Genomic DNA, 25,840 nt, shown 5'->3' with positions numbered 1-25,840 from the left:
GCAGGAGTGTCAAACTCATTTTAGTTGGTGGTTATTTTGTGTTTTTACTAAATTATTGCCCTTTTTTTTTTTTTTTTAAATTTCTAAATTTATTGTTATCACTGATCTTTGAACCTGTTTTCATTATGGTATGGTGTGTGTTGTTTGACGTCTTGGCCAGGTCACCCTCATAAAAAACATCGCCATCTCAGTGGGATTTTATCTGGTTACATAAAGGTTAAATTAAAAAAAAAAAAAAAAAATTAGTTCAGGGGCCGCATACAGCCCAATATGATCTCAAGTGGGCTGGACCAGCAAAATAATAAGTTAAGTAAAATTACATTATGAAAATGTTTACATCTATAAACTATCCTGTAAAAAATGTGAATAACGTGAACAACCATGAACAACCTGAAATTTCTTAAGAAAAATAAGTGCGATTTTAACAGTATGATGTCTCAGCTTCTCTTTTACACCATTTACAATGAACAGATCATAATGGACCTACAAGGGCACAAAACATTCAATAACAGACAGAATATTGATAAAACTTCTCTTACTTCTCTTAAGACATTTCATGTTGTTCATATTTTTTCAGGTTATTCACACTTTCTGTGAAAGGATAGTTGTATATTGCAAATATTTTCATGGAATTTTACTTTTTTTTGTTGTGTTTTTTTACAATAAAACAAAGAAAAAATGTGAAGGTGTCATTACTTATATAGCTGTGGAAAACATTATTAGACCATCAAAAGTCATCAAAAATAATGGTTATGCAATCAAGTACTAACTCCTGTGTGTATCATGTGACTAAAACAGACAGAAAAGAAAACATGGAATGCCTAAAAGCACTGTTTTTGTCAGTGCCATAGCTATTGATGTAAGAACTGAAGTGATTTTGGTTATTATCAAGAAAACATGGAAAATGTCTAGATATCAGCTTTGAAATTAAACTCTTATGAGTCATTTTTGTTGTTATCATTATATTTGTCCAAACAAATGTACTAGACATTAAAATGAAAAAGAAATTGAAGAAAACAAGGGTGGTCTAATATTTTTTTCTGCAACTGTAGTTTATTATGATAGTATTATTATAGTATTTTACTGGTCTGACCCACTAAATGTTGCCCCTGAATTAAAATGATTTTTACCCCCTTGATTGTTAGTATCTTCAGTGTAATTTTTGCATCTCACCAATGGAATCAAATGTTTGACACTCCTGGTTCAGAAGAAACCAGTAGTATTATGTGAGTTTATGGAGCTTGTGTTATTTTCTGTAAAATGATAAAGTGTTGAAAGGAAAATTCTTAGTGACTTTATCATAAACTGTACATATACAGCCCGTACAGTTTTTTTTTTTTTTTTTTTTTTTTTTTTTCGGTGAGCAGCTGTAGATAGAGTCTGAACAGGTGGTTATTTCAGTGCACTTCCTCATGCTCACTAATGACGGTTCCTGGTTTTGACGCACTGAAGCGCCGTCCGTCGCAGTCCCCCTCCTCCCTGCGCCTCTCTGAGCCTCCGCTGTTTAAATGGGCCAAGTTGAGAAGCGGCGGAGAGTGCAAATCTTGTTTGGTCTGGGTCTGTGAACTTCAGCGTGACTTCAACGACATACACAGGGGTTAAAAACAACTCTTTCCAAACTTTAAACTCTATTAATGTTGCGTAAAGCTGCTCGGGAATATCAAGCCTAAACCGAAGTAAAAAAAAAAAAAAAAAATCAGATACATGTCACATTGTTTCAAGTTAAAGGGGAAACGTTTGAATATTATGTTTATTTTGTTTTATTTTGTGTCCTCTCAGGCCTTGTGTGAACTCCCAAAGTGAAACGTGGTGCGTTTTTTTTTTTCTTTCTTTTTTTTTTTTTATTATTTATAATACACCAGAATTAGAAATCTCGCTTCAACCGGTGCATTAAAATTCCTACTTTTTAATTTCCACATAAAAAGCTGAAATTGTAGCAGACATGACGTGTATGTGCGGCTCATAGGCCTGGGATCACTGGAGGTAACATAACGTCCGGGGCTGAGGGCTGCCCAGCATGTCAGGTATTAACAGAGCGAGTGTGATTAAATGTGGGAGGTAGGAGCTGCGAGGCTGGCGGAGTGCGCTGCTGCCGCTGCGAGCTGGAAACTACTGAATGGGAATCTATCCGGCAACTTCACCACACCGCTGTCACACGGCGACACGGGGGCTCTGCGTAAAACCAAGCGGCGCGTCTCCAAGTCTGGGTCAGCCCAACTCACAGACGGAGAGGACGCTCAAGTTGGATCGGCGGAGCAGCTTTTCACTTGTTACCGGCGCTCGGCTGCCTCGAACATGCCTGCCATCAAAAAGGAAAGGCTGGATGGAGACGACATGGCATTGACTGCGTTCAACCAGTCCGAATACCTGGCCCCTTTAAATGCCACCGCTATCCCCGTGGTGACCCCGCATCCGCCACCGTACGACCACATTTTCGCCCATCACCGCGCGTACTTGGGGCTCCACGACTCGGCGCTGCATCACCAGCACCTCCACCATCACACGGACGACTTAATGCTGGAGAGGTTCTCCTCCATCCCCGACTTTCAGCCCTTCTTCGACAACGGGGAGCCGTGCATCGAGGTGGAGTGCGGGGAAAACAAGGCTTTGCTTTATATCAATAAACTGTGTCAAGGTAGTAAGGGACCGTCAATTAAATACAGGGGTGAATGGCTCACCCCCAATGAGTTCCAGTTTGTCAGTGGACGAGAGACTGCCAAAGACTGGAAACGGAGTATTAGACACAAAGGTAAGAACAACATTCTCCGTCCCCGCGTTTTATGTGTAGAAAACGGCACCGTATCATGAAAGCCACACTTTTTTAGTGGCTGTACACTGTGGGTACAAACTTGGTTCTCGTGGTTCGGTGCTGAGTTTTGGAGTGAAAGGGTTACTGCAGTCTGTGCGTAGATGAGACAAGGCGCATATCCTCCACATACCCTTCGAGGCTTTGACACAGAGTTTGGCCGGCTATCACACACCAAACCGGGCCATGAGGACTGACTGCACCGGGACCAAGGTGACCAGTGTTATACTTGGATATTCCGCATATTTCAGAGACATATTTACATGTTTTCAGGATGGGTCGTTGCGTAAAAGTGCAGCCGCACTTGTGCATGGGTGTTGACACCTTTACGCTTCGCATGTTAAGTTTACTGAGATGTTTCGGTGTATTATTGGATTTTACGCATCGATACGCGTCGGTTTTGGATTGTGAGGTTGTTTTAATTATTGGTTTTATGTTAGATTTCTGCACTGCTGCTGTTACGATGCTTTTTTTTTATGGTGTTTCTTAGTCCATCAGCGTTGACAACATCAGTAATATTGTGTTCCGTTTGGTCCTGTTGAAACTTTGGCTAGAATATTAATGCGTAATTACGTCTAGTTTGCGCCCCCACTCACCCACACGCATAAGGTTACTCAGGCATAACTGACGCGTTAAAGTGTGTAGGGGGAGGGTGTCGGCCCCAGGTCAAAAATTATAGTCTAATAGTTTGATATACCGATGTGTACAGACAGATGACAGTAGGCTGCCGTCTCCCTGACTCAACACACTGGATATAAGCAGAGTTCAACTTAATGGCAAACATGTAGAGACATGAGGCAAGTTTATCTCCAGGTACTGGATCTTTTAGTTGGATACAAGGTTTATCGGGTCTTTATCAATAGTATTTATCAATAAAAGGTCTTAATGAATCAGTTTTGAGATCATTTGCTCCAGGCAAAGGCCCAGATCAAAGCAAGTTTATAACACTTTGTCAAATATTACATTCTGATGGAGAACAATCCACTGGTTTGTACATATTTGCTGAAGATTTCTCTCGTTTTTGTTGCAGGGAAAAGCCTCAAGACTCTTATGTCCAAAGGAATTTTACAGGTGCACCCTCCAATCTGTGACTGTCCTGGCTGTCGAATTTCATCTCCAGTGGTAAGAATATTTCATTTCCTCTCATACTGCTGTTCCTGCTGCTTGTTCCAACTAAGCCTTTTATACTTGAATATAATGTCAGTGTGGTAACAGGTGAAGATATTTTAAAACTACACTTGAACTCAGTGATGACTCCACTGTGGTGAATGTGCAGGATATATAATTTGGACGGCTTGACCTTTAACTGGTAATAAAACTTTCAACTCCTCTGTGAATGTTTTCACTTGTCTACGAGCAAAATGCATTCATACAGAGTGGGGGCTATATATGGAGACTGTGGTTATGGATTTAGTTGTTTTAACGTAGTTGTAACACTTAAAATTGACCTTTTAATATGCTGATAGATATTTAACTACAACTAATGCTTTTGATTGTTTTATTTCTGGTCATTTTCAGTGTGGGTTTATTTTTCCACACACAGACTAATTACAGGTCCATAAGTTAAGTTCACCTTATGTAAGAGCACCAGTATGCATGCTAATATTTGGTCTCATAATTGATATTCTAGTAAAGATGTGATGTTATAGAGATAGATGCACTGATTATCACAGAGCTGTACATGCATCACCCAGGGCTGGAGTGTAAATGAGTGCTGTCTGTCTTCATAACCTTGATTCTGACTTTGCTAACCTTGAAGACGCCACAGGCACACATGTGACTTTGATGGTAATTTTTCTCAGCATAAATATCAAATCCAGTTTAAGCCTTTCACAGACACTGAGTATCAAACAACCTTTTATCCAGAGTCATTCAGCTGTCCATAATGGCTGCTCGACGTTAGGTATCGTTGGTCTGGCTTTTCTGTCCCATTGAATCCCTTCCTCACCTGGCTGTTGAACTTTTGTTTGCCTAGTGCTTCCCTCAGGGCTCGGCCGGGGGCACAATGCCAAACCTTGAGGCCTTGCAGGTGTGTCACGATTACAGCATCGCCACAGTTCGTGTGTGTTTGTGTGTGTGTCAGCTTTGAGCAAGCACACTGCCGGCTCACCGTCGCCAAATCTGTTCACACAGGTGCAGCGGGGTGTGAGTGTGTGTGTGTCTTTGCGTGTGTGTTTTTATCACCACGGAGCGCATCTGTCGTCGCTCCCAAGCACTAATCTTGAGGGAAGGGTGTAAGAGGCTTAGTGAGCTACTGAGCGTGGCTACTGCTGATTATTGTGTGCGAGGCACGCAAGGCAAAGGCGGTTTAGATAAGCCGGAGGTGTTTGAGTGATACAGGTAAACTGGTGACATTTTTCACAGCCAAGAATGAAGACCTGTATCCTAACACATAAGGTTGAGCCAGAACGAATTACCTGTGGGGGAGGTAGGGGGCAGGCAAAAGAGATAATGGGAAGCTTCCTGTCTTTATTTTTTATACGGATTTCAGACTCTTAGCAGGTTTGCTTAGGTTTAGGCTCATTACAGATATCAAAGTGATTGGCTTTCGGCTTGTTCGGGCTCGCAGGGTTTCACTTCAGATGGAGCTGTGACGGAGTAAAACTTAGTTATTGACGTAAGCGGGGATATGAGAGCCTTAAGGTTGTTGTTTTAGCCTTCTCTCCCTCTCGCCGCCTCTTGCTTCCCTCGTCTGATGATGAAGCCTGAAGTGTACGAGTGAATACCACTGTGACGCTCTCACATGCACGCACGCACACACAGGCGGAGTATGTTGGCAGTTCCATGTGAGGCGGTGAGGGTTAGGCAGAGGAGGCAAGGCAGCGGGACTTGTATGGCCTGTACTGGCGTCTCCCTCTCTCCCTGCTGACTCCCCTCAGGGCATGGCAGCCAGCACTCCCTCACTGATGAGCGCTCCCCCTCCGTCACACACACTCAGTCACATTCACACTCATGCACACACTGCACTGTATGCCTGCCTACTGACACAAATTACCTCATGCAGACATTTATTTTGAAAGTTTGACGGCTGAACTTTGAGTGATCTTGTTTCGCTATAGGCATGAGGCAAGCGTTCATAAAAAGTGCAGCAGCTGGTGGAAAGACATTTCACCTGCCTGCTCAAGACTCATGGAAGTTAATTTGCTGTGTCGGCATAGACGCAAACTGTTTGTAATGACATGACATGAGCTGAACCTTTGTTAAAGTTTCAAATTTGGATATTTCAGTGTTGTCGTATACCCACGCGCTAAAATTAAGCCAAAGTTTGTGATGGCGTCTTCCTTTTATATTAAGCCTGTTATTATGAGATAATCAGGTGCTTAAATTATTCCACTCTCACGGCAGCTTCAACTATAATTTGCACGCTACTTGAATTATATCACAATGCTTGTTTTCAGGATCTGTATGTTATTGTTTCCCACATTTCTAATACTTACCACAGTAAATGCATGTTGGAGCAGCTCTGTATGTTTGTGTTTGTGCATACATATGTGTGAGATGGTTTGTATATGCGTCAGTGTGTGTGTGTGTGTGTGTGTGTGTGTCTGTGATTATTTGTATGTCTTTTAGACGCCAGAGATGGCTGGCCAACTTTCATGTGAATGTACACTATGTGTTGGTGCGTTTGTGTGTCTCCTTCTGGGAGAGCTGGGCTTCCTCTGCTCTGTTATTTCAGCGGAACTGGCGGAGGCCGGGAGGAAATTACACTCCCCTCCTCCGGCTCGTAAAGACCTCCTCCAATCAAGGGCTCCTCTTGCAAAGTGGAATTAAACACGCACATTCACACTCACACTCATTGCACATACGCACGCACGCACGCACACACGCACACACACACACACACACACACACAGACACACAGACAGACACACTTTTATAACTTATGGCCCTAACCCTTGCAATTTCATACTAACAATCCCATCATGGTTAATGTATAAAAGATAATTTAAAGCAAAGTGCAGTATTTTCAATAGAAATAGTAGCAATTGAGCAGATATGTGATGGATTTGTCTTCATAGATCAACTGCCTGCTGAACACTCTTTTGCGTGTGTACGCATGTTGCTCAGGGTATGTTTCCATGGTAACACCCGAATCGGGCATTGGCCCAGAAGTGTGCAGGATTGTGTTCCTGTCCAGTGTATTTGGTGTTTGTGCACTTTTGTGTGTTTCTGTGTGTATCACACAAATTGACAAGTGGGATGGTAATGATCTGTTCATTTCCAAAGGTCTAAATGATGCTGATAAAGATCAATATGCAGTGGAAGTCTGGCAAACATATAGAGAGTTGCTAACAACCACTCGTAGACACAAACATATGAAAGCACTTTTGTTTTTCTTGTTTACTTTCAAGCTATGACTAGTTTAGTTAAAATGGAGCTAATGAGCCATTAGCTTCTCCACTTCTAGCAAGATATCTGAGACAGACGGAGCAGAGCATGCATTCAGTATGTAGGCTTCTGAATCTGCTACATGCTAAATGCATGAATGTAAATTTGTGTTTTTGGGTGCGGACTCTGCTAAGAAGCAGCTAAAATAAGTTGGAGCATCTGGCTATCAGCCTGATGTGGTTTATCACGACAAAGCCAACGGCGATATTTCTAACTCTCCTCCCTGCATCTGTGTGAATGTATGTGTTTGTGTGTGATATTTGCCATGTGATTTCCTCTGATATTTGCAGTTGCGTTTTGTCACATCACACCTCTCTACAGAAAGGCTTGTACTGTTTGATTTCATTGCCCCATAGTAACTTTAAAAAGCACACACATAAACATACACATTAAAAATAATGTCATTCGGGGTTTTAAAATATTTTTTTAGTACTGAGGGGGAAAAAAACCTCTCCCTCACCTTCACTTCCTGTGGACCTGACGAAGCAGAGAAAGGCCTGGTCGTTACCTGTCCATAAAGCGCCCCTGTGGTGGCTTTGGTTGGCCTATCTAAACACAGAAAGAGAGAGAATAAGCGAAGAGGGAGGAGAGAGAAACAAGAGGGAAAGGAGAGAGCGGAGGCGCGCTGGCACGCTTGACTGCACCGCCACTGACCTCCCAGCGGCGCCCCAGCCGCTTCCCCCCTCCCCCCTCTTCCCTCCACCTCGCCGCCGCCTCTCGCCCTCTGAGCACCTCTCCCCCTCCCCCTCCTGCGCCCCCCTCCCTCCCCCCCTTGCCCTGTGCCGCTCCACTGGGCTGCAACTGCCCGCTCGGCTCAGCGCGTGGGGGCCGTGGGTGCAGGAGACATGAGCGTGTGTGTGTGTGTGAGTGTGTGTTAGTGTGTCTGCGTAGGGAGGCGGGGGACTTGGTCGCATGCCTGTCCGCCCCACAGTGCTTTCTCACTTTTTTCTCTTTCTCTCACACGGCCTTGAACACCCAAGTGTTGCCTAAAGTCTGCACATAAACCATACACATTACACATGCACAGAAACACACATACACATAGTGTGATCCAAAATCCGATTTATTTCTGCTGGTAAATTTGCACATGGGGACTTTTACTTGGTAAGGTTCCTGAGCCTGTTCTCACAGAAAATCCATACTTGTGTTTCTGAAAAGTAATATAAGTTTGTATAAAACAGTGCACAACATGTCGAGCTGTCCAAGCAATTATTTAACATTAAACCAAATAACTTATACTAACAAAATTCACTTAAAACAGCTGGCTGACAAAGGAAATGTGTCTTCCATGTATGAATCAATATCTGAGTGATAAAAAATAAACAAAAGAACCAGTTTACTGTGTTGAAAACTGACCCATTTCCAAAAGCGACGTTGTGTTAAGAAGCACCTGTTCATAGCACTGATGCTATCGAGTTTTATGAATGTCATGTTCTGGTGTCAACCTGTGCGGTCAATACTATTTTCACTGCAAAGCAGTAACAACATCTAAATTTAGACACTTTGGTCTTCTCTGTTTCAAAATGCTACAGACCACGGCCTTAACTGGTGTTCAAGTGTCAATGAAAATACTTTCCTTAGTATTTGTATGGTCTGGTCAGTAGATTTAGCAAAAACTACTGAATCGATTTTCACAAAACATTTAAGGAAGGATCGAAGGGTAGGGCATGGGCCAAGGATAAACATCTGATTGATGGGTACCTGATCAAATACCAGAACTACTTCTTTTTTTTTAACAATCAAACAATAACTCATCAGAAATTATCAGAAAGCATCCAGTGACTAAACAGCAACATATATAGTCTCACTGAACAACGACTACAGATAAAAGAATGGATACACAAATGTTCAAGTCAAGGCATTTTATTATTCCGCTGCCACTTTACAGAAAAGTTTCTGAATGAACTTGTGACAGAAGATTTGTGTTTTCCTCTATATTTCTGCAGTTTATTCACAGCCATTTTTGATCTGCGCTACTTTTGAAGATATGTTTGTTTCCATTAATACATTAATGACTTGATATTAATCTGGCTTGTCAGTGTTTTTGTGGCCTGTACAGCACAGTGTGTGTTTGTTTGATTCCTCTGACTGTTTTGATTCTTCACATTCACCAGAAAGGTCGTAAGAGTACCGTGGATGCAAATGGGTGTTTCTGTAAACAGTGTCCAGGCCAGTAATGGTGGTAGAAAAACAAATGCAAAGATTGCTTTAGGATGACAACAAAACCGCTTTTATGACACAGCTAACGCTAGACATAATAGGGATTGTGTGGAGGTGTTCTGTCAGTTCATCAAAGCAAGAAGAGTAAACACTAACCCAGAGTCCATTTTCTTTTTATTTTGTAGTGCTAATGTGTGTTTTCTACAGCCTGCTACAAATCCTGACAGACGTTACCCAGACTATTAAACAACTCAAACATTATTATTGGGTTACTGGTGAAATCTGGTGACTGGAACCATGTAAACACTTTAATCAAACTATTACCTTAATCAGATTATTCCCAGTAATCGGGTTATCCCAGCCATTTGCATACTGAGCAATCTAAATTCGGCAAAAGCTGACAAATTGACAAATTTACAGCTAATCACCCTTCAGATGTGCACCTGTGAAAGGCTGCTTTTCTGTTTGGGGGAATTAGAGATAAGGCGTTGAGACTAAACATAGTCAAGATTTGTATTTTGTGATGGACTAAATCCGCTCACACAAACACAAAGCGGACAAATTGTTTGTTTTGGCCTTGTTTCAGAGCTCTTATGTGAGCGCAGTAATGACCGCATCACCCCCCCAACGTGCGTTTTTTTTTTCTCCCTGTCTCCTTCTCTGTCGTCTCCACGTCCCCCCCTCCCCCTTTCCCCCAGTGCTCGCGCCAAGTCGGCCCGCCATCCCGCCTCCACACACACATACACACACACGCTGCGAGGTAACGGCAGACAGGCGCGTGACTCATTAGGCATTCGTCCCCCAGGGAGATCGCTGGGGGGGCGCGTGCGAGGGAGAGAGAGCGCCGCAGCTGCAGGAATGTCACGGGCGGCTACCGCTGTGTATGTGTGTGTGTGAGTTTGTGGATGTGGGTGTGTGCTCGGTAATGCTGGTTGGAGCCAGTGGCAGGGCACTGCACCTTTCAGGAAATAACGCAAGGAGAAAGAAAAAAACACAATTATTTGTCCTGTTTTCCACCAAGAGCTCATTTAAAAGTCTGAAATAAATTTAGTGAGAAAATCCAAGATTGGCTCTATGATTTCCCCTTGATTTTAAACACCTTCACTGGCACACAGTTGCGATATTGGCTCGGTTAGGTTTTCACTTACATAGCATTGGGTTATTTTTACCAAACTTGCTATAAATTATTGAAAACAGAACAATCAAATCTTAGCATGTTAATATCACATTTGTCCTCCTACTATTGAATATCAATCCATTTACCTCTTTGAAACTCATCTAGTTTACATAGTAATAGTAGTATTAAACTCTCTTAACATTTATATGGATCTTAACTCTAAATTGATGTAAATATGCCACTCATAAATAGGGCTGAGCACTGTATTTCAATATTAAATGTCACACACTGAATTACTTTGATGCTATTGAATATGGAAAAAATGCCAGGTATCATTTCATGCTAGATTCCACTTCCTAAATGGTAACATGCAACATACATGACCTATTTATTATCGATATTATAACAGATAACAGACAACCCCAAGTATTTGTTTGGTCTAATTATGTCAGAGGAAGATGATATGTGGTTTCCCAGTGACCAAGATTACATCATCAGACATCTCATTTGGTCAACAAACCTACTGTTATGTACTGTACTGTCATAGTCAAGTAAGAAATTACAAAATATCCATATTTAAGAAGCAGGAATGAGAAAATTTTGACTTTTTTCCTCAAGAATTACCCAAAATGATGATTGATAGTGGTAAAAGCTTGAATCAGGATTTGTCTTGTGTATTTAATCAAGTTTTCTGTAAATATTTGATTAATTTCATAGTCGTCAACTGATTGATCATTGTAGCTAAAAAAATAACATAATAATAATAATGTGTAATATAATTGACTTTTTGTTAAGATGTGAAATTGCCATTGGAAAAAAAAGTGTAATCGATATTGAAGCCATTGTAGTAATATTGATTATGACAACCAGCTCTATTCATACACACAGGTGGAAACACAATAAGGTAAATTCTGTGGTGTTCGTAGTAGCTGGGGTTAACTATGTGTGTTGAGAACACAAAATTCAACATTAATGTGTTTTTATGTGACTTAACAGCCTGAATAACAGTGATAGATGACCAGTAAAGTAGGCCTGGATCATCACTGTACATAATTTTACTTAAAATACTCTGTATTGATAATGAGTCAGTGTGGGCCTTTAGAATAGACTATTGTGTTGATTTCTAATTAAAATGAGTTGGGTGCTGCGAGTGTTTTTGCATTAAGTCTTAAAATTCTGTCTTAATAATCCAACTGAATCATTCAGTGTTATAATATAGGAATGTGGATGAAGATGGTCTTTGTGTTTCGTGTATATTGTGATGAGACGGTGTCTAGTTGTCTAATAACTTGGTCAATCTTTATATATGTGCTTTTATAGTGTGTGTGTAAATGTGAAACCCAGATATATTTCTTGGCTGCCTGACTGTCAGACAGAAAGCGTGGGAGGCGATATTCATAGAGGTGCTTTTAGTGGGACTTTTATGAGAGACTTTTTTCCATGGCTGAAAGGAGGCTGACCACACACAGTAAGGTTGCCTCTGCTCCATACCCACAAGTGTGTGTTAGTGCATGCACGTACGAGCCCGTGTGTTAGAGCGACCTTCCTTTGAGCGCTCCTACGTGGGCTGCCAGGGGTGTGTTTTGCTTCGTGTTTTGTTTCGGAGAGCCCTCCCCCGTGCTGCGGAAGTGTTGCCGGAAGCAGTGGGAGCTCACCCCCAGTTCTGCGTCAGTGCCACTAAAGAAAGGATCGGGGCTTTCCGGGAGGAGAGAAGAGGGAGGAAGGGGAGGGGGGCTGTCAGCCTGGGTATGTCACGGCCATGTGGGTGGTTGTCTACACGCTCACACACACTGTACAGCCACAGTCACGACTGCTCTTAGACAACTATTCTTGTATACACTATTTGGTGGCGTGCTCCAAGTAAATTCCCCATTTTGGAGGGGAATTCTAAGGAACAGGAGCAGGTGTGTGTGTGTTGGAGGTGGAGAGGTCAGGGCGCATGTGCGGTTGTGTTGTGTTTGACAATATATCAATAAAGACTCTCGGTGGAGGACGCTTTGTATTTCAACCATGTGTGTCTGATAGATGTAACTGGTTTCATGTGTGTTGTTCAGATGTGACGTTTCCATCCTCTAATGCTGTCAGAGCTTCAGCATTAACTTACAGTGAGTGAGGCCTTATGTGGAGGCAGCATGTATCAGAAAGTGATCTACTGTCATCAAATACCGGTGTAGAACTTGTGCACAGCTCTGAAAGGAAAGAAAAAAGGAAGGAAAAACCTCTTTTCTGGCAAGCCACAAAAAGACAGAGAGGAGAGAAATGTGCAGAACTCTGTGGCCTGCTCATCCTGGGGGATGTTTTCATCTTTCTCTGTCTCCCCCCTCAACTCTTTTTAATGTCTGCCATTTGAGAGACTCCAGAGGGGCTGCACCTGTTTGCCTCTTGGCTAGGAGCCCCCAAATCCCTCCTCCTGCCCCCGCCTGCCACTCACGCTGCCGCGCCTCCTGGGATGGAAGGAGCGAGGGAAGGAGGGAGCGCAGAGGAGTGGTGGAGAGCGGGGTTGCGTGTGGTGGAAGGGATAGCTGCAGGGCTTGGAGGCGTCCGGGACTAAGAGCAGAGATGTAGGCACAGAGACAGAAAGACAGCTAGAGAGAAGGAATACATTTTCAAATCCAGGTCCACTCTCCCACACTGGACACACCAGCCTTCTGTGGTGCTTTCTCTCTCATGTTTTGACTCACTGTAGTCTCTTTCATTTTTATATATTCCCTCACCTTCCCTCCTCTCTTCACTCTACAGACCCACATCCGCTCTGCCTCTCTTCCCCATTAACTTTCGTTCCCTTTCGCTCCTCCATTTTCCTCCCCCAGTGATATTTCTTCCTCTGTCTCTCTCGCCTCCAATTCCTCCTCTTCTCCTCGCTGCCCTCCTCCTCCTCCTCTTCCTCCTCTTCCTCTCATCTTTCTGTGATAGGACCGTGTTAATCTGCACTGACCTCTTCAGGTCACATTAAAGGTCGCTCAGCTTCACTTCTAACCCCCCTAAGGCCAAACTCTCCTTTTTATCCCTTCTTTTCTCCACATATTTCTGGCAACTTTTGAGCAAAATAAACACTTAATGCAAAACCTTTTCCCCATTAGTGTGACTTTAAAGTAGAAAACTTTGGCGAATGTGACTTCTGTCTGAAAGAAGTTACTTCAAGATAGAGCTTTGGGGGATTTTTTAACTTTACGTTTTACTCACAAAGATCACATAAAGTCGTCTTCTCTGCTTTGGAGGTTGAATGTCAATTGTACAGATAACGTTTATGTGGGTGCCAGTTGCAGTGATGTTTTCCGAGCTATAAAATCAGCTTTTTTTCTGAAAGCTTGTGAATAAATTCAGCTTTTGATGAAAATATTTCACACAATATTTTGTTTTGACATGATTAATGAACTCTAAGTAGCTGTTTATTAATAAGAAGCATTTGGGCACTAGAGCAAAAATAAAGCTTATAAGCCATTGTGTTGGAGTCCTAATCTGTTTTGTCTGTACATTTTCCCAGTGAGTTCAATGCAGTGGAACTTAAAAAATGTGCAAATGAACAAAACACAAGGAAACAAAAGTCTGTACCACTTAAACAACATTGAGAGGCAATGTTGTGAATATGTACAGGAGAAGCGAACAGACATTGTATAACGTAAAGTATATAAATGAACTGCAAGGAAAAATCAGACAAATATGAGGCGAAATTAAATGGGACTGCATTTCTGGGCTTATTTTGTGATTCGAACAACACGCTGTATAATATCCACTTTGCTGTCACACTCAAATATTTACAGAATATATACATATATATGTACATACATTTAAAGTGTTTCCTTTTGATTTGTGCCTTGTTGTGCAGAACCGTGGGCGCTTGGCTGAGAAACGCACCATCCCTCTACCCCCCAACCGGGTGCCAAAGAAGGAGCTGGCCTCCATCTTCAGTAGTGACGACAGTGAAGGCAGCGAACGGGCCAGTGGGGACCATGCCCACATCAAACAGGAAGATGAACTGCATTTCAGTATCATGAGAAAGAGGTGAGGCCACAAAACCTTACAGCTGTGACCTTAAAGGACATTTACATTCAAGAAATCCATTACCATACTAGATTTTGTATGTTTTCATAATTGGTAGTTTTGTAGCTTTTTATTATACACGGACACATTGTTATAATTACGCAGGCTCTTATTGTACCTCGTAATTCACATGTCTGTTGTGAAAATCTTAACAGAAAAGAAAATGTCACTCTAGCCTTAGAGGTGTCACTTTCAGTAAAAATACTGAATAGTAATAAGCTAGCCGTTCAGTTTGCTTTTCTTCAGATCTTGTTTAAAAGCATGGGGACGTACCTTAAAAAAATACTACGGTTGTAGTTGTATTCAAAGTGATTTTAGTGTAATTTTGAGGTGTTAAAGGCTCATTCTGAGATGCACAGACAAAGAGCCATGTTTTAAAAATACACTTACAGCTTTTGCTTTTCATCGTCTAATGGAAGACGTGTGCTGAGCTTTGAATGTGTTAATTGGTTTGATGGTTTGCGTTTTGTTGTTCCTGCCAAGTCTCAGTATATCTGTCCTGACTTGATATTGAAAGACTGAGTCACCTGAGTCACTAGTGTCTGCTTCATCCCAACTTGGGCTGTGTTTGGAGCAGTTGGATTGTGAGCCTTCATGTTCTGTTACTGGAGGTTTCTTTAGCAAATGTGAACTTCGCTAATAAGAGTAAATCATTAAGTTCAGACCTTGGAGCCAGTCAGAAAGAATTGCTGGATACGTAGTGAATTATTATATCTTACCAAATCTGAAGTCTAAATTCTCCTTAATCTGCACGTAAAGCCTAGAAGAAAGTGTAGACATTCCATTTCAACTACAACAGGCTGGATTTGCTATGTGTTGTTGTTTTGATTCACTGTGTTGCTCGTAGCCTCTTACACCTACTTGCCCCCGCTGTTCCGTGTGTTGCCATGGTAATGCTACATGACGCTTATAGCAGTATACATCCATGTAACCAGAAGAACATCAGCTAAAAGCTCAACAAAACCAATTTTTGGAAAATTGAACACAACTCAAACAACAAACATTTAAATGGACAAATATCTAAAACAAGCTAACAGTCTGTGACTAGCGTATGTCATGAATAATTTTCATAAAACAGAAGACTAATGTGACAAACTTTGCAGCGGTAAGCTAACACTTAACAGATCCAACAGTGCAAATATTATTTCTCTACCATTAAAACTCACTGAACGAGACAAAAATAAATCCCACATTATAGCATGATGATTATGGGGCATTTTTTGTCTTGAAGGAGTAATATTTTGCTTTTTTAGATGGAATTATGCATTTTAAAACATTTCCCTGTGCTCTACATAAACTGTAAATGCTATGCTTGGGTCTGAATTCTTCATTAATTCAACTCCACAGGTCCATCTTAAACAGTATTTCTGAGTAATGACACCAGAAAGGTTATTTTGAGTGCTGGCCCTTTAAATCCAAATGAGCCACTACACGCCCCACCCCCTCCAGGTTGTTGACCATGTTCCGTTCAGCCACTTGTATTTGTTAATACAACCAACAACTGAACATTTTAGGCAGTTGGCTCAAAGTTTGGACATATTTTCTGCTGATAAACAATTATGTCGCACTCGCAGAAATGTTCATCAGAAGTCTTGACCTTATATGTGCAAATGTCGTGACGTAACTAGTTATAAAACACAAATTGAGAAGGAATTGAAACAGGTTGTAGAAATCCACTCAATTCTTGCCAAAATGAATATAAAGATAGCTTTTTAGCACCTGGAGGGTTCAAATTCAAACTTCTGGAACTATTAGGGTTCAAATACACAAGTAAATGAACCAAACACTAATAAAAGTGGGTTTAGCAAAATATGACCCCTTTGACTTTGTTGTTTTCTGATCATAACTTGGTTTTATACGAATGAAGCTTCTGCAGTTAGCTAATCCATTGTTTGTGTTACATTGAAAAGATTCCTACTAGAAACAAATGGCCCAGGGTTTAACAGTTTGAGCATCCAGCAGTAGTCTTTTAAGGTGGAGTTTTTTTCACTTGTTATTCACTGCACGAGGGGACGCTGCTAACCAATCTGTACACCTACAATACCCATATGATGATATACATATACTTTGACCATTATATTGTGTTATATTTTGGATATTCAAGTGATTTAAATAATGAATATGAATGAATATGCTGTAGTTCCTCCAAAAAGTAGGTGATGGTTGGACGTCAATCAGGTGAGCTCAAGCAGCACCGCATATATTAACCACTGGTAGTACATCTTTGTGGGCGTTTAAAAAATTTCTAATGTCTTCACAATGCTTCAGCATGATGTTATTGGTGCACGAGACAGAGTATGTCAGCAGAGAATTCAGTCTTTCAGTCCATCCTGGGACACATACCTGTTAACATACTAGAGAATGTGAACAAATACGTACATACAAACGCATCCTGAGTGTGTTCAGTGTTGCATTAGAGCGGTCTGTATGTGATCAAATTTGCCTGGTTGGATGTTAATGTAAGGTCTGAGGAGCCGAAGATGCAGTTACTGTGAGAAAATAAGGATAAATCTGAAAGAGGTAAAAAATGATTCATTCATGAATTCAAACAAGTTGCATTTTAGTGTAAGGCTGTAAATGTCTAATTGTCACAAATCGAACACTGTGGTTTGGTGAGGCATTGTGTACACATGAGAGATGGCATAAAAATTTGACTGTATTTACTAAAAAGCTGATTTGGATGCACGATTGAGCACTGCACATCCTCAAACAAATACACCTACACACACCAGCAGGGTTAGACTGAAGTTACCTCATTAAAATGAATCAAATGATGTGATACTGTAAATGCTATTGTACTAATGTATGAGTAAGAAAGATGAGTTTGTGATTATAATTTAATTAATACTTGATGACATTATCAATCTGAACTGAACAGGATGTGATGATTCATATGGTTCAGATATAAGACAAACTATAGACACATATAATGCTGTTCATTGATTAACCTCAGAAGTCCCCAGCTGCATTATAAGCAGCTTGTGCAACCTCATTACAGGAGGGGATGTTTTTCATTTCTTGAGACTTGCGTGTGACACGGTGGACAGCACAGCAACTGTGAAGCTTTAAATGGATCCTCTAACCTCGTTTAAGAGGGCTTCCCCTCCCCCTGACACTTGTGCCGCTGGCGTGTTAAGATGATAATGAATTTAAAGAACACTTATGACTAATATGTCAGGCTTTTACCCTTTGAGAGGCGACGGACTCGCTGGAGCCGCAGCTCCGGTCTGTCCTGGGCATCCGTCTCAGCCCTGCTTTATCCCCCAATGTGAGTCTGGATGAACGGGATAATGGGATGTCCAATCACGGAAATGTGATTTCCATTGACCGCAGCTTCGTAAGTGAGTCGTAGAAGGGTCTTAACAAATTGGATTTGGCCAATGGATGTGAAAAATACCGGGCCTCTGTATACATGTGTGAGTGTATCTGTGCTGTCTCATCCACACATCATCAGGACTGGTGGCAGCGGCGCGTCACGCCCACTTGGTTGCTGTAACCTGCTTGTTGTAACGGCAGTTTCATCCACAGTAACGATAAGAAACATCATCATCTTTCAATCATTTATCTGAGTTTTTGTATCATAACATAATGCTTCATGTCACAGATTACCTTCATGTAGTGTTACATTGTGTAACACTGCAGGTCCTAATGTGCATCAGTAAAGACCGGATAGTTTTTTTAGTTCAGACGTTAAGAGGATTTACATGACTGTGGTCTCCGTAGCTCATCATCCTAATCCACACGTCTTCTCAAGTTCGTCATAATCCCGTCCATATTCCTTTAAGACAGTGTAATGTTAATGGTTGCTGGTTTTGCAGACGTTGGTTTACTAGATACTCTGTTAATCTTCATCTGTTTTGCTGAAGAAGCACCAAACATTGGGGCTGTAGCCTCAACACCAACAAATAATTATTTCCAAAACATCACAGTAGGATGCACTTTGAAGCTCCTTAGGGTATCTGACCCAAACTCTAACGTGACTCCTGAGAAACACTTTTTCCAACTAAAAAGTGGAAAGAAGTAAAGTTTTGTTGTCACCTTGATATTGCCTTAGTGTTGATGCTTTGGGTTGTTTATATCTGACTCTATTCGTTAACACTGATTTATGGATTTCATCTCAGGGACTAAATATTTGATGGCGGCAATTTTGGATTTTAGTGTCTTACTCAAGGGCAAAAGGAAGCCTACCTTAGTGTTTGTTCCACTTGGCCATAGATAACAAGGCTTTGATTGAAAAGTGCTGACTGAGAGTCTGGGTAATTACCCAGCAACCACGATGGATTTTATAAGTTACACCCGCTGACGTCTGCCTTTCAGCTACACCCTGTAGAAATAAGAATATTCCTACTTTTGTCAGACATTCACTGATTTCTTCAGTCATCCATGAGGCTAATTACTTCATGAATAATTGTGTGTTCATATGGCTCCATCTATAAAAGGAAAATATATTTTTGTATAATTGTAGACTAAGTACATTAACAGTCTGCAAATCATTACGTCAGAACAGCCGATCATTAAACACAGAACTGATTGTTTTTTGTACACTTTGTCCAACGTATTCACACAGCAGGGTAGAGCTGACTGGTACTAGAAGCACACCCAGTTCAACTGACACTGGTTTCTGACAGCAAAATTAAAGCCATTGTGATTGTAAGGGTGGAAGTTTTATCTGTTTGGTTGTGATTGTGATTTTACTCCAGTGGAACATGTTGAAACAGTGAGAACATTTGGTGCTTGATGAGAAGGAAACAGTAGTTGCTTTTCCATTGGACATATGTGCAAAACTTTATAGATATTTACTAAATGCCAAAAAAACAGAAGTGCATAATGTCGTTTTTTCCATTAAATCACAAATGCGATGATTTGTTTATTTATTATCGCGAGATGACAGGAGAAGTCATTCCATAAACATGGTGACGCATGTAAATATTGTGTTGATTTACAGATATATTCATTATTATTATATATTACTCCTCTATTCCGTACTAAATTAAAAAATGATTCGGTTTCCTAGTGTGTCCACATATACCACGCCATGTTTCTTTTAAAACTGTTCTTCTTCGCTTGTTGTAATGTCCGTCAACATCCGTTTTTTTATTCATATGATGCTAATTGTGGAAGTTTTGGTGAAGTTGTTGTTTTTCCATTAGGTAAATTTTTTGTGCGCAAGCTGTTTTCACACAATTTGAGGGCCAATGGAAAAGCGACTAATGGTGCTGTACATATGTCGTTATAAGTTGATCCCTCTCATTTTTATGTACAAACTGGTTATTACAAACTTTGGCAGCTCTAGTAGTCACTTTCTGAATATGGTGAAGCCTTTGATAGTCTTTTGGAGAGATCTGTTGAAACACTACTGCAGTAGACAACTGTACTAGAAATAAATGCATGAATGTGTTTTCCTGCAAACGAAGGCCCTGTCTTTGACTCTGTAAAATGAATATGATTAAAAATGGGATCTTATTACTGTGTTTATGCGGCTGTATACTTTCAGACCATACTTGACTACAACACCAGTCTAATTTGATATTTCAAAAGTTAAGCCCAGTTGTTGAAAATATAATATTTACAGGTGAGGACATCAGTTGTGGTTGGCTTGCATTATTAGATTTTCATCACAAAGGTCCCGCTTTTTGTAATAACCATATGGATACCTTTATTACGTCATATGTTTGACCTAATATATTCAGCAATAATATGATTTCTGATTGCAATGTAAAGCTGCAGTGTTAATAGTGACGTTTTTTAGTATCATTAGGCAAAAACCCATAATTACCTTTCATCAAATTATGGTCAAGTGGTCTAAAAGGACCACTACGGTCTAAATCACATGTGTTTCAGACAAGTAGGGAGGTTAGTGACTGTAATTATCAGTCACTAATCAGGATCAACAAACCAAAATGAAACAACGTCCGGTCATCTGTATTTATATTTAATGTTTTGATTTGGACTGAGAGGGGAGATCTTCAGGTGGATGGTGTGTATTTTTCACTTGTGTTTTTTTTCTCCACCCTTATTTTAGCTTCTGCAGCTTTAAATTTACTGAGTTATCAAGCAACATGCACTGATTATGCATGTAGAAATATGTATTAAACTAGCATAAAAAACTGCTAAAACAAGAAACTATCAGCTTTCATTTTAGATGCTTTATCCCGTACCAGTCTATGCTCAGATGTCTAATGTTTTCCCCTTTGTTTAATTGGATCTCTCTAAATCCTGCTTAATCTGAACCTTTAAATTGCCACCTTTTTGTGATTATCTAATTGCACAGGCAGACATTACAATTTATGCAGCCCTAATAAAGTGAACTGCGTTAGTGAAGTGAAAATTTGTTACATGCAGTTGACTTACTACATAATGCATTGGTTTTAGACTTATCTGCAAATAAAATCAGATTTTTCTTCTTAATGCTGTGGCTACTGTATAGCAGTGTTTGCTCATTTTGTTCCGAGCAATGCTGCAGAAGGAAACGTGAAGCACTGATGCTGAGGTAGCTAATATATGTCTGTTGTGTTTGACATTTTGTCCTCTGGCTTTATTGAACAACTGTGTCATTGCGTTACGCCAGTGCGGGGTCACGGACAGTGTGAAATTACTGGAAATGGCTCTCCCCTAAAGCACTAATTAGTGAGTACTGAGGTTTTATAGCTTTCTGGAGAAGATTTCCGCTACAACAATTTTTGGCCTTGTTTACGCTGGTTTTCCATGGCAACTGACTTGCAGCAATTTTATACTTGATTGGGCGTTGGCTAGCAGCAAGAAGTTCTTTGTTTCTACATAGAACAGTGTTTTGTCTATTAACTCCCTGTCAAAACACAGGATCAACAAAAAAATGGTCAGTTATGTTTCAAACAATTGGCGTTGCCTTGAAGCACGGGGTTCATCAGTCCCTCATGTAAAGAGCACATTGTTAACTTGGTCTGAACCACTGCCGTTTTTGGACAGAACACTAGAAATATTGCACGATAAATTTTAATTTGGTTAATCCATATTCTCTTCAACAATGCTGAAGTATTCTTTTGACAGTTGGAAAAAAGAGAAACAGCAGCTTATATAGAAAAAGTATTGGTAAAAACCAGCAGCATCTAAATGCAATATGGCGGTCTTACTGTGTATTCTATTTCCATTGTGCTTTTTTCCTCCCTTGGCTGCCTTATCGACCTCATGTCAGGCTGTACAGCGGAGGAACAACAAGGAGAAGTGAAGCCCAAGTGGAGCCAGGCTTCTCTTACTTATTTATGTATCTATTTCTGTATTTATTCATTACTCTCTCCCCCTGCTTGGTGGTTCCAGGTTGTGGGATGTTTTTTGATCCAGCTGTGAGCAGCATGACAATTGTTTCTGTTATTTACAGTAATCGGACAAAACATAAAATGTATTAGGTCCATATTTCTGCTTTAGGCTGGATGTGTTTTAAAGCGCAGGTTTTTCTTGATAAATGACTTTTTGTTCCCTGGTAACAGTCTGTAAATGACTGTGGCAGAGATTCACAAAAGCAACATTTACCCATGGACAAAAACTGCCTGTTGAATTTATATCTGCCATGTGATGGGCTGTTAGATCTATATCCAGTGAAAATATTCAGAGCTCGTTGTTGTTTTTGATATTAAATTTGATCTTGGTCTCTTTTCTAGTACACCAACCCTCAATTAGAGAAACCTGAAATTTTCTTGTCCAGCTTTTTCAAGCAAATTTGTACCGTATTGTTCTGCACTTGTGGGATATTGCATATTGATTAGTAGAAGTAGTCGAGCTACATGATTTGGTGTAAAAGCACTATTGCAATCACTGGAGACACTATTGCAATTATGTTTTTAGTTAATACTTGGTTGGTTATCAAGGACAATGCACGAATTATTGATCATTTTATTGACTCAATGGTGTAAAAATAAAATATTCCAACAGAAGGGTTAATATTGCATGGTTTTCACAGGCGTCCTGTGTATTTTATAGCACTCTACACACACTGGACCATTGTTATGTGATTGTAATTTGATTAATAGTGCAGCTCTACTTAGTGTAGGGCCTGAATGTTGCTGTGGGCCATATGTGCAGGTTGGACTGGGCTGTATGTGCAGGATGTTGTCTTTAGAGCAGAGGAGGGTACACAGTAAACCCCACAAGCACCAGATGTTACACACTGCTTGTGATATGTCTCTCTCTCTGTCTCTGTCTCCGTTGCTTTCGCCTCCTCGTCCACTCCTCCTCCTTCACTTCCCTGCCGTCTGTCTGTCAGCACTTTCCCAGTGGTGGTGTGAGACATGGCGTCAGGGTGCCTGGGCTGCCAACTTCTGCCAGCTCACACTGTGACCTCCAGCCCCGCCACCTTAGCTCCATGTGCCAATGCCACAGCAGGTCACTGCTGGGGTTTACACTGAGGCGGCGCCACTGCCAAGAGGAGTCTCTTCTTGTGTTTGGGCTGTTTTGATGCATAACTCCTCCTACAGTATAATAGGAGAGGGGATTGTGATATTTTCAAAGCAACAGAAAGCTACAATTCCTTTTATTTCCAAGAGCGTGCAGAATGCAAAGCTTTTGAATAGTGTTGTATTATAATTCTTGTATTCAAATGCGTAAACCTGAGGTGAATACAGTTGTAGAAATGAACTTGAAACAGCTTTAAAGTCAAATACAGATTCTTAGGCCATTAAGGACATTTTTCTGATATTAGACTTCAGGTAACTAATATGCAAGTGTTTGATTAAACTTCTGAATTTAGTTCTTTGGTTGTGAAGTAGACGTGATTATTGTCCCCAAATTCATTTGTAGAAAAAGTATAAAGATTTGAAGAAGGTCTTCACAATATGAGGGATCTTAGATGTGGAGTGACTAAAGTCTGAAATCCAATAATACGAATTTTTAGCCTTAAAATGACTTGAATTTCTCTTACATCTCAAAAATTGAATGGATTTACTGCTTAGTTGAAGCCTGTTGAAAATAATGCGTTAGAATGCTACTGCCCTTGGTATAAGAAAATGCTCCCATTATGTGCTTTGTGTATAAGGACATTAGAGTTGCACAAGAAACTAGAACATAAAAGCCACCTGCTGTCAGCCAGTATTGTTGTGTTTTGTCAGTCTTAAGTTGCATTTATAATGACCTTAAATTTACCTTATTGGAACATACATACAATAAAGGCTGAATATCGACAGAGATACCAATAACTTTCAAGTAACAGCCAGCCCTAGTACAAATGTCATTTGTTACACAGGCATGGTGATATCATCTCGGTAAAGTTAGTATCCATGGCGTCGGTTGTGTGTGAACACATATTAGTTATCTGTGTGTCTGGGTCAGTGCGTCCGTGCTGCGGTCAGGGATGAAGGGCCAGTATTGACCAATGTAGGGATGAGCCAAGGATGAGATGATTGTCTCCGGCATGCACCCGGGTGATAAGAAGGCGGCTCATGTCCTTCTTAGCTATCAGGCCTAACAGTCATTCTGTACGAGGCCTCCGTCCTTCCCAGCTAACCCCAGCCTTAGGAGCTCCTTAGGGAGCGCTGACTCAGGTGACTGGGTTTTAAACACCATCCCCTCTCCCTCCGCCTCCATTCCAGGGCTTGAGTGTGACCTTGCCTCCACCCAGAGATAGAGTGAGGAGGAGGAGGGGGGTGAGGGAGGGCAGAGGTGGGTGTGGATGGGGCTAGGCCCTCATTAGTCCAAGCTGAGGCGGGACAGCTCAGGAAAAGTGCACTAATTACCCCACTAACAATGTCCTTGCAGTTCATGGCTTAAAGCGGCCCGTTCGCCATGGGATAATAAGCCCATAACCTCCCTGAGAAGTTCAGGATGGCATTATCATGATCACTTTGAGTGATGGGCAGATTGTGGTGTTACAATGGCACTACTGATGGATGGATTTGGCTGGAGTTTCTCACAGTGGAGTGTGGAGCTTCAGTCTGTGTTGTATATTTAGTTGGAGTCGCTGGGTGACGCAGATACATTATTATATGGCTTAAAGCACAATTAAAAAAACCTTCTCTGTATCTCATTTTCTTTTTGAAGAAAACCATTGGGCTTCAGACGGCGATAGCTACTAATTTTAGCAAGTAAGGTTCTGAAAAAGAGTCTGTCATTAGTCTGAAAAGTTTGCAGTCTCAATCCAATCAAGCATCTCTTTGCTTAGCAACCGGCACGGACTGTTTTGTCCGAGACCGTCTTCTGAGTCATTGGTTCTCTGTGACTGAAAGGTGACTGGTGAAGCCAGCATTAAGCCCTCCACGCTAACCTTCATCTTTTCTGTTAGCGTGTGGAAAACAGCTTGGCGACCGACAGCCTGACATTACAGCAGCAGCCTGTAATCATGGGACTGTAAAAACCCAAATCCAGCAGCCGCAAACAGTGTGGCCTCGTCATAGTGGTGGCAGCTAAGAACCATTCACCGCTTCTGTCCCATAAACTCTGCTTGCCTTGTCATACCAGACCCCCTTCATAGATGGCTCTGCTTTCAATAAAGTTGCCAGTTAAACCTATAAACAAGATTCCCACAGACACGAGAAGGTGCTGATAACATCAATACTATCAATATAACTGTTGATTTAAGGTTTTTTGGTGTATAATATAATATTCTACACCAAAATTTAAGTTCACATGGACTTTAACAGGATTCGGAGCCATTTCATAGCTTGTATGTCATAGTCAATAAACACTAAACGCAAGTAAAAGACTAAATTTTTAAATCATGTCCCGATGTTACCACACAGTCTGTTCACCATTACTTTGTGACTACACTCCGAGTGAAGGCCTGCTACTGCACCACTGCCCTCAAACACTAAGCACCTATTTCCCATCATTATGGTATTTAATGCGATCAGGATGGTAATCAGATTGTAAATAAAATACCTCAATGACACAGTTGTGTGGGTGCACTGGTGAGAGGAGGTTAGAAAGGCGACCGGCGGAGCATTTGGAAGGGCAGCGTGGCCTTATCCAGATCTGGGTCTAATCTGTTAACCCTGCTGCTCCTCCTTTGGGCACTGAAGGGCAGGACAGGGTATTTCACAGACTCTTGCTGGCAGTTTTGTTGTGAACAACCTCTTGTTGACGTGTGTAGGCATGGCAATTGAAGACCATTTCAGTAATTGGTAGTTTCAGATTTAGTGTGTGTGAAATTTTTAATGCTACAGTCACAATATTTAAATGAGCTGAGGGATAAATTGATAGATTTAACATGTGTCATCTGATGAAATATTCTCTGTCTTTTATTACTATTCAATTGCCACGTTCCTCTAAAACAGCTGTTGGCCGCTGCAGTTTAAAAAGAGTCATAATCAGGTTTTAAGCTGCTAAACTACTTAGGAGTTGTGAATATGTTCGTTAATACATCT

General features: G+C 41.0%; 1 protein-coding gene across 3 annotated transcripts in view; it reads left to right on the top strand.

Annotated features, from left to right (window-relative positions):
* The first annotated feature begins 1,873 nt into the window (after positions 1 to 1,873).
* The window catches only part of samd11 (sterile alpha motif domain containing 11), a 67,615-nt gene continuing 43,648 nt past the window's right edge, over positions 1,874 to 25,840 (top strand). The window contains exons 1-3 of one of the 3 annotated variants that reach the window (XM_030139063.1): positions 1,874 to 2,749; positions 3,837 to 3,928; positions 14,299 to 14,474. In XM_030139063.1, coding sequence (XP_029994923.1) covers positions 2,050 to 2,749; positions 3,837 to 3,928; positions 14,299 to 14,474 — 968 coding nt within the window. In that variant the 5' untranslated portion in view covers positions 1,874 to 2,049. Of the gene's footprint in view, positions 2,750 to 2,920; positions 3,020 to 3,836; positions 3,929 to 14,298; positions 14,475 to 25,840 lie in introns of those variants that run through there. The other 2 variants (XM_030139062.1, XM_030139064.1) reach the window with 2 other exon arrangements.

This window comes from Sphaeramia orbicularis, chromosome 7 (assembly GCF_902148855.1).
Source record: "Sphaeramia orbicularis chromosome 7, fSphaOr1.1, whole genome shotgun sequence".
Taxonomy (NCBI): domain Eukaryota; kingdom Metazoa; phylum Chordata; class Actinopteri; order Kurtiformes; family Apogonidae; genus Sphaeramia; species Sphaeramia orbicularis.
The sequence above is the reverse complement of the archived record's forward strand: the minus strand, read 5'-3'. Positions and strand labels throughout refer to the sequence as shown.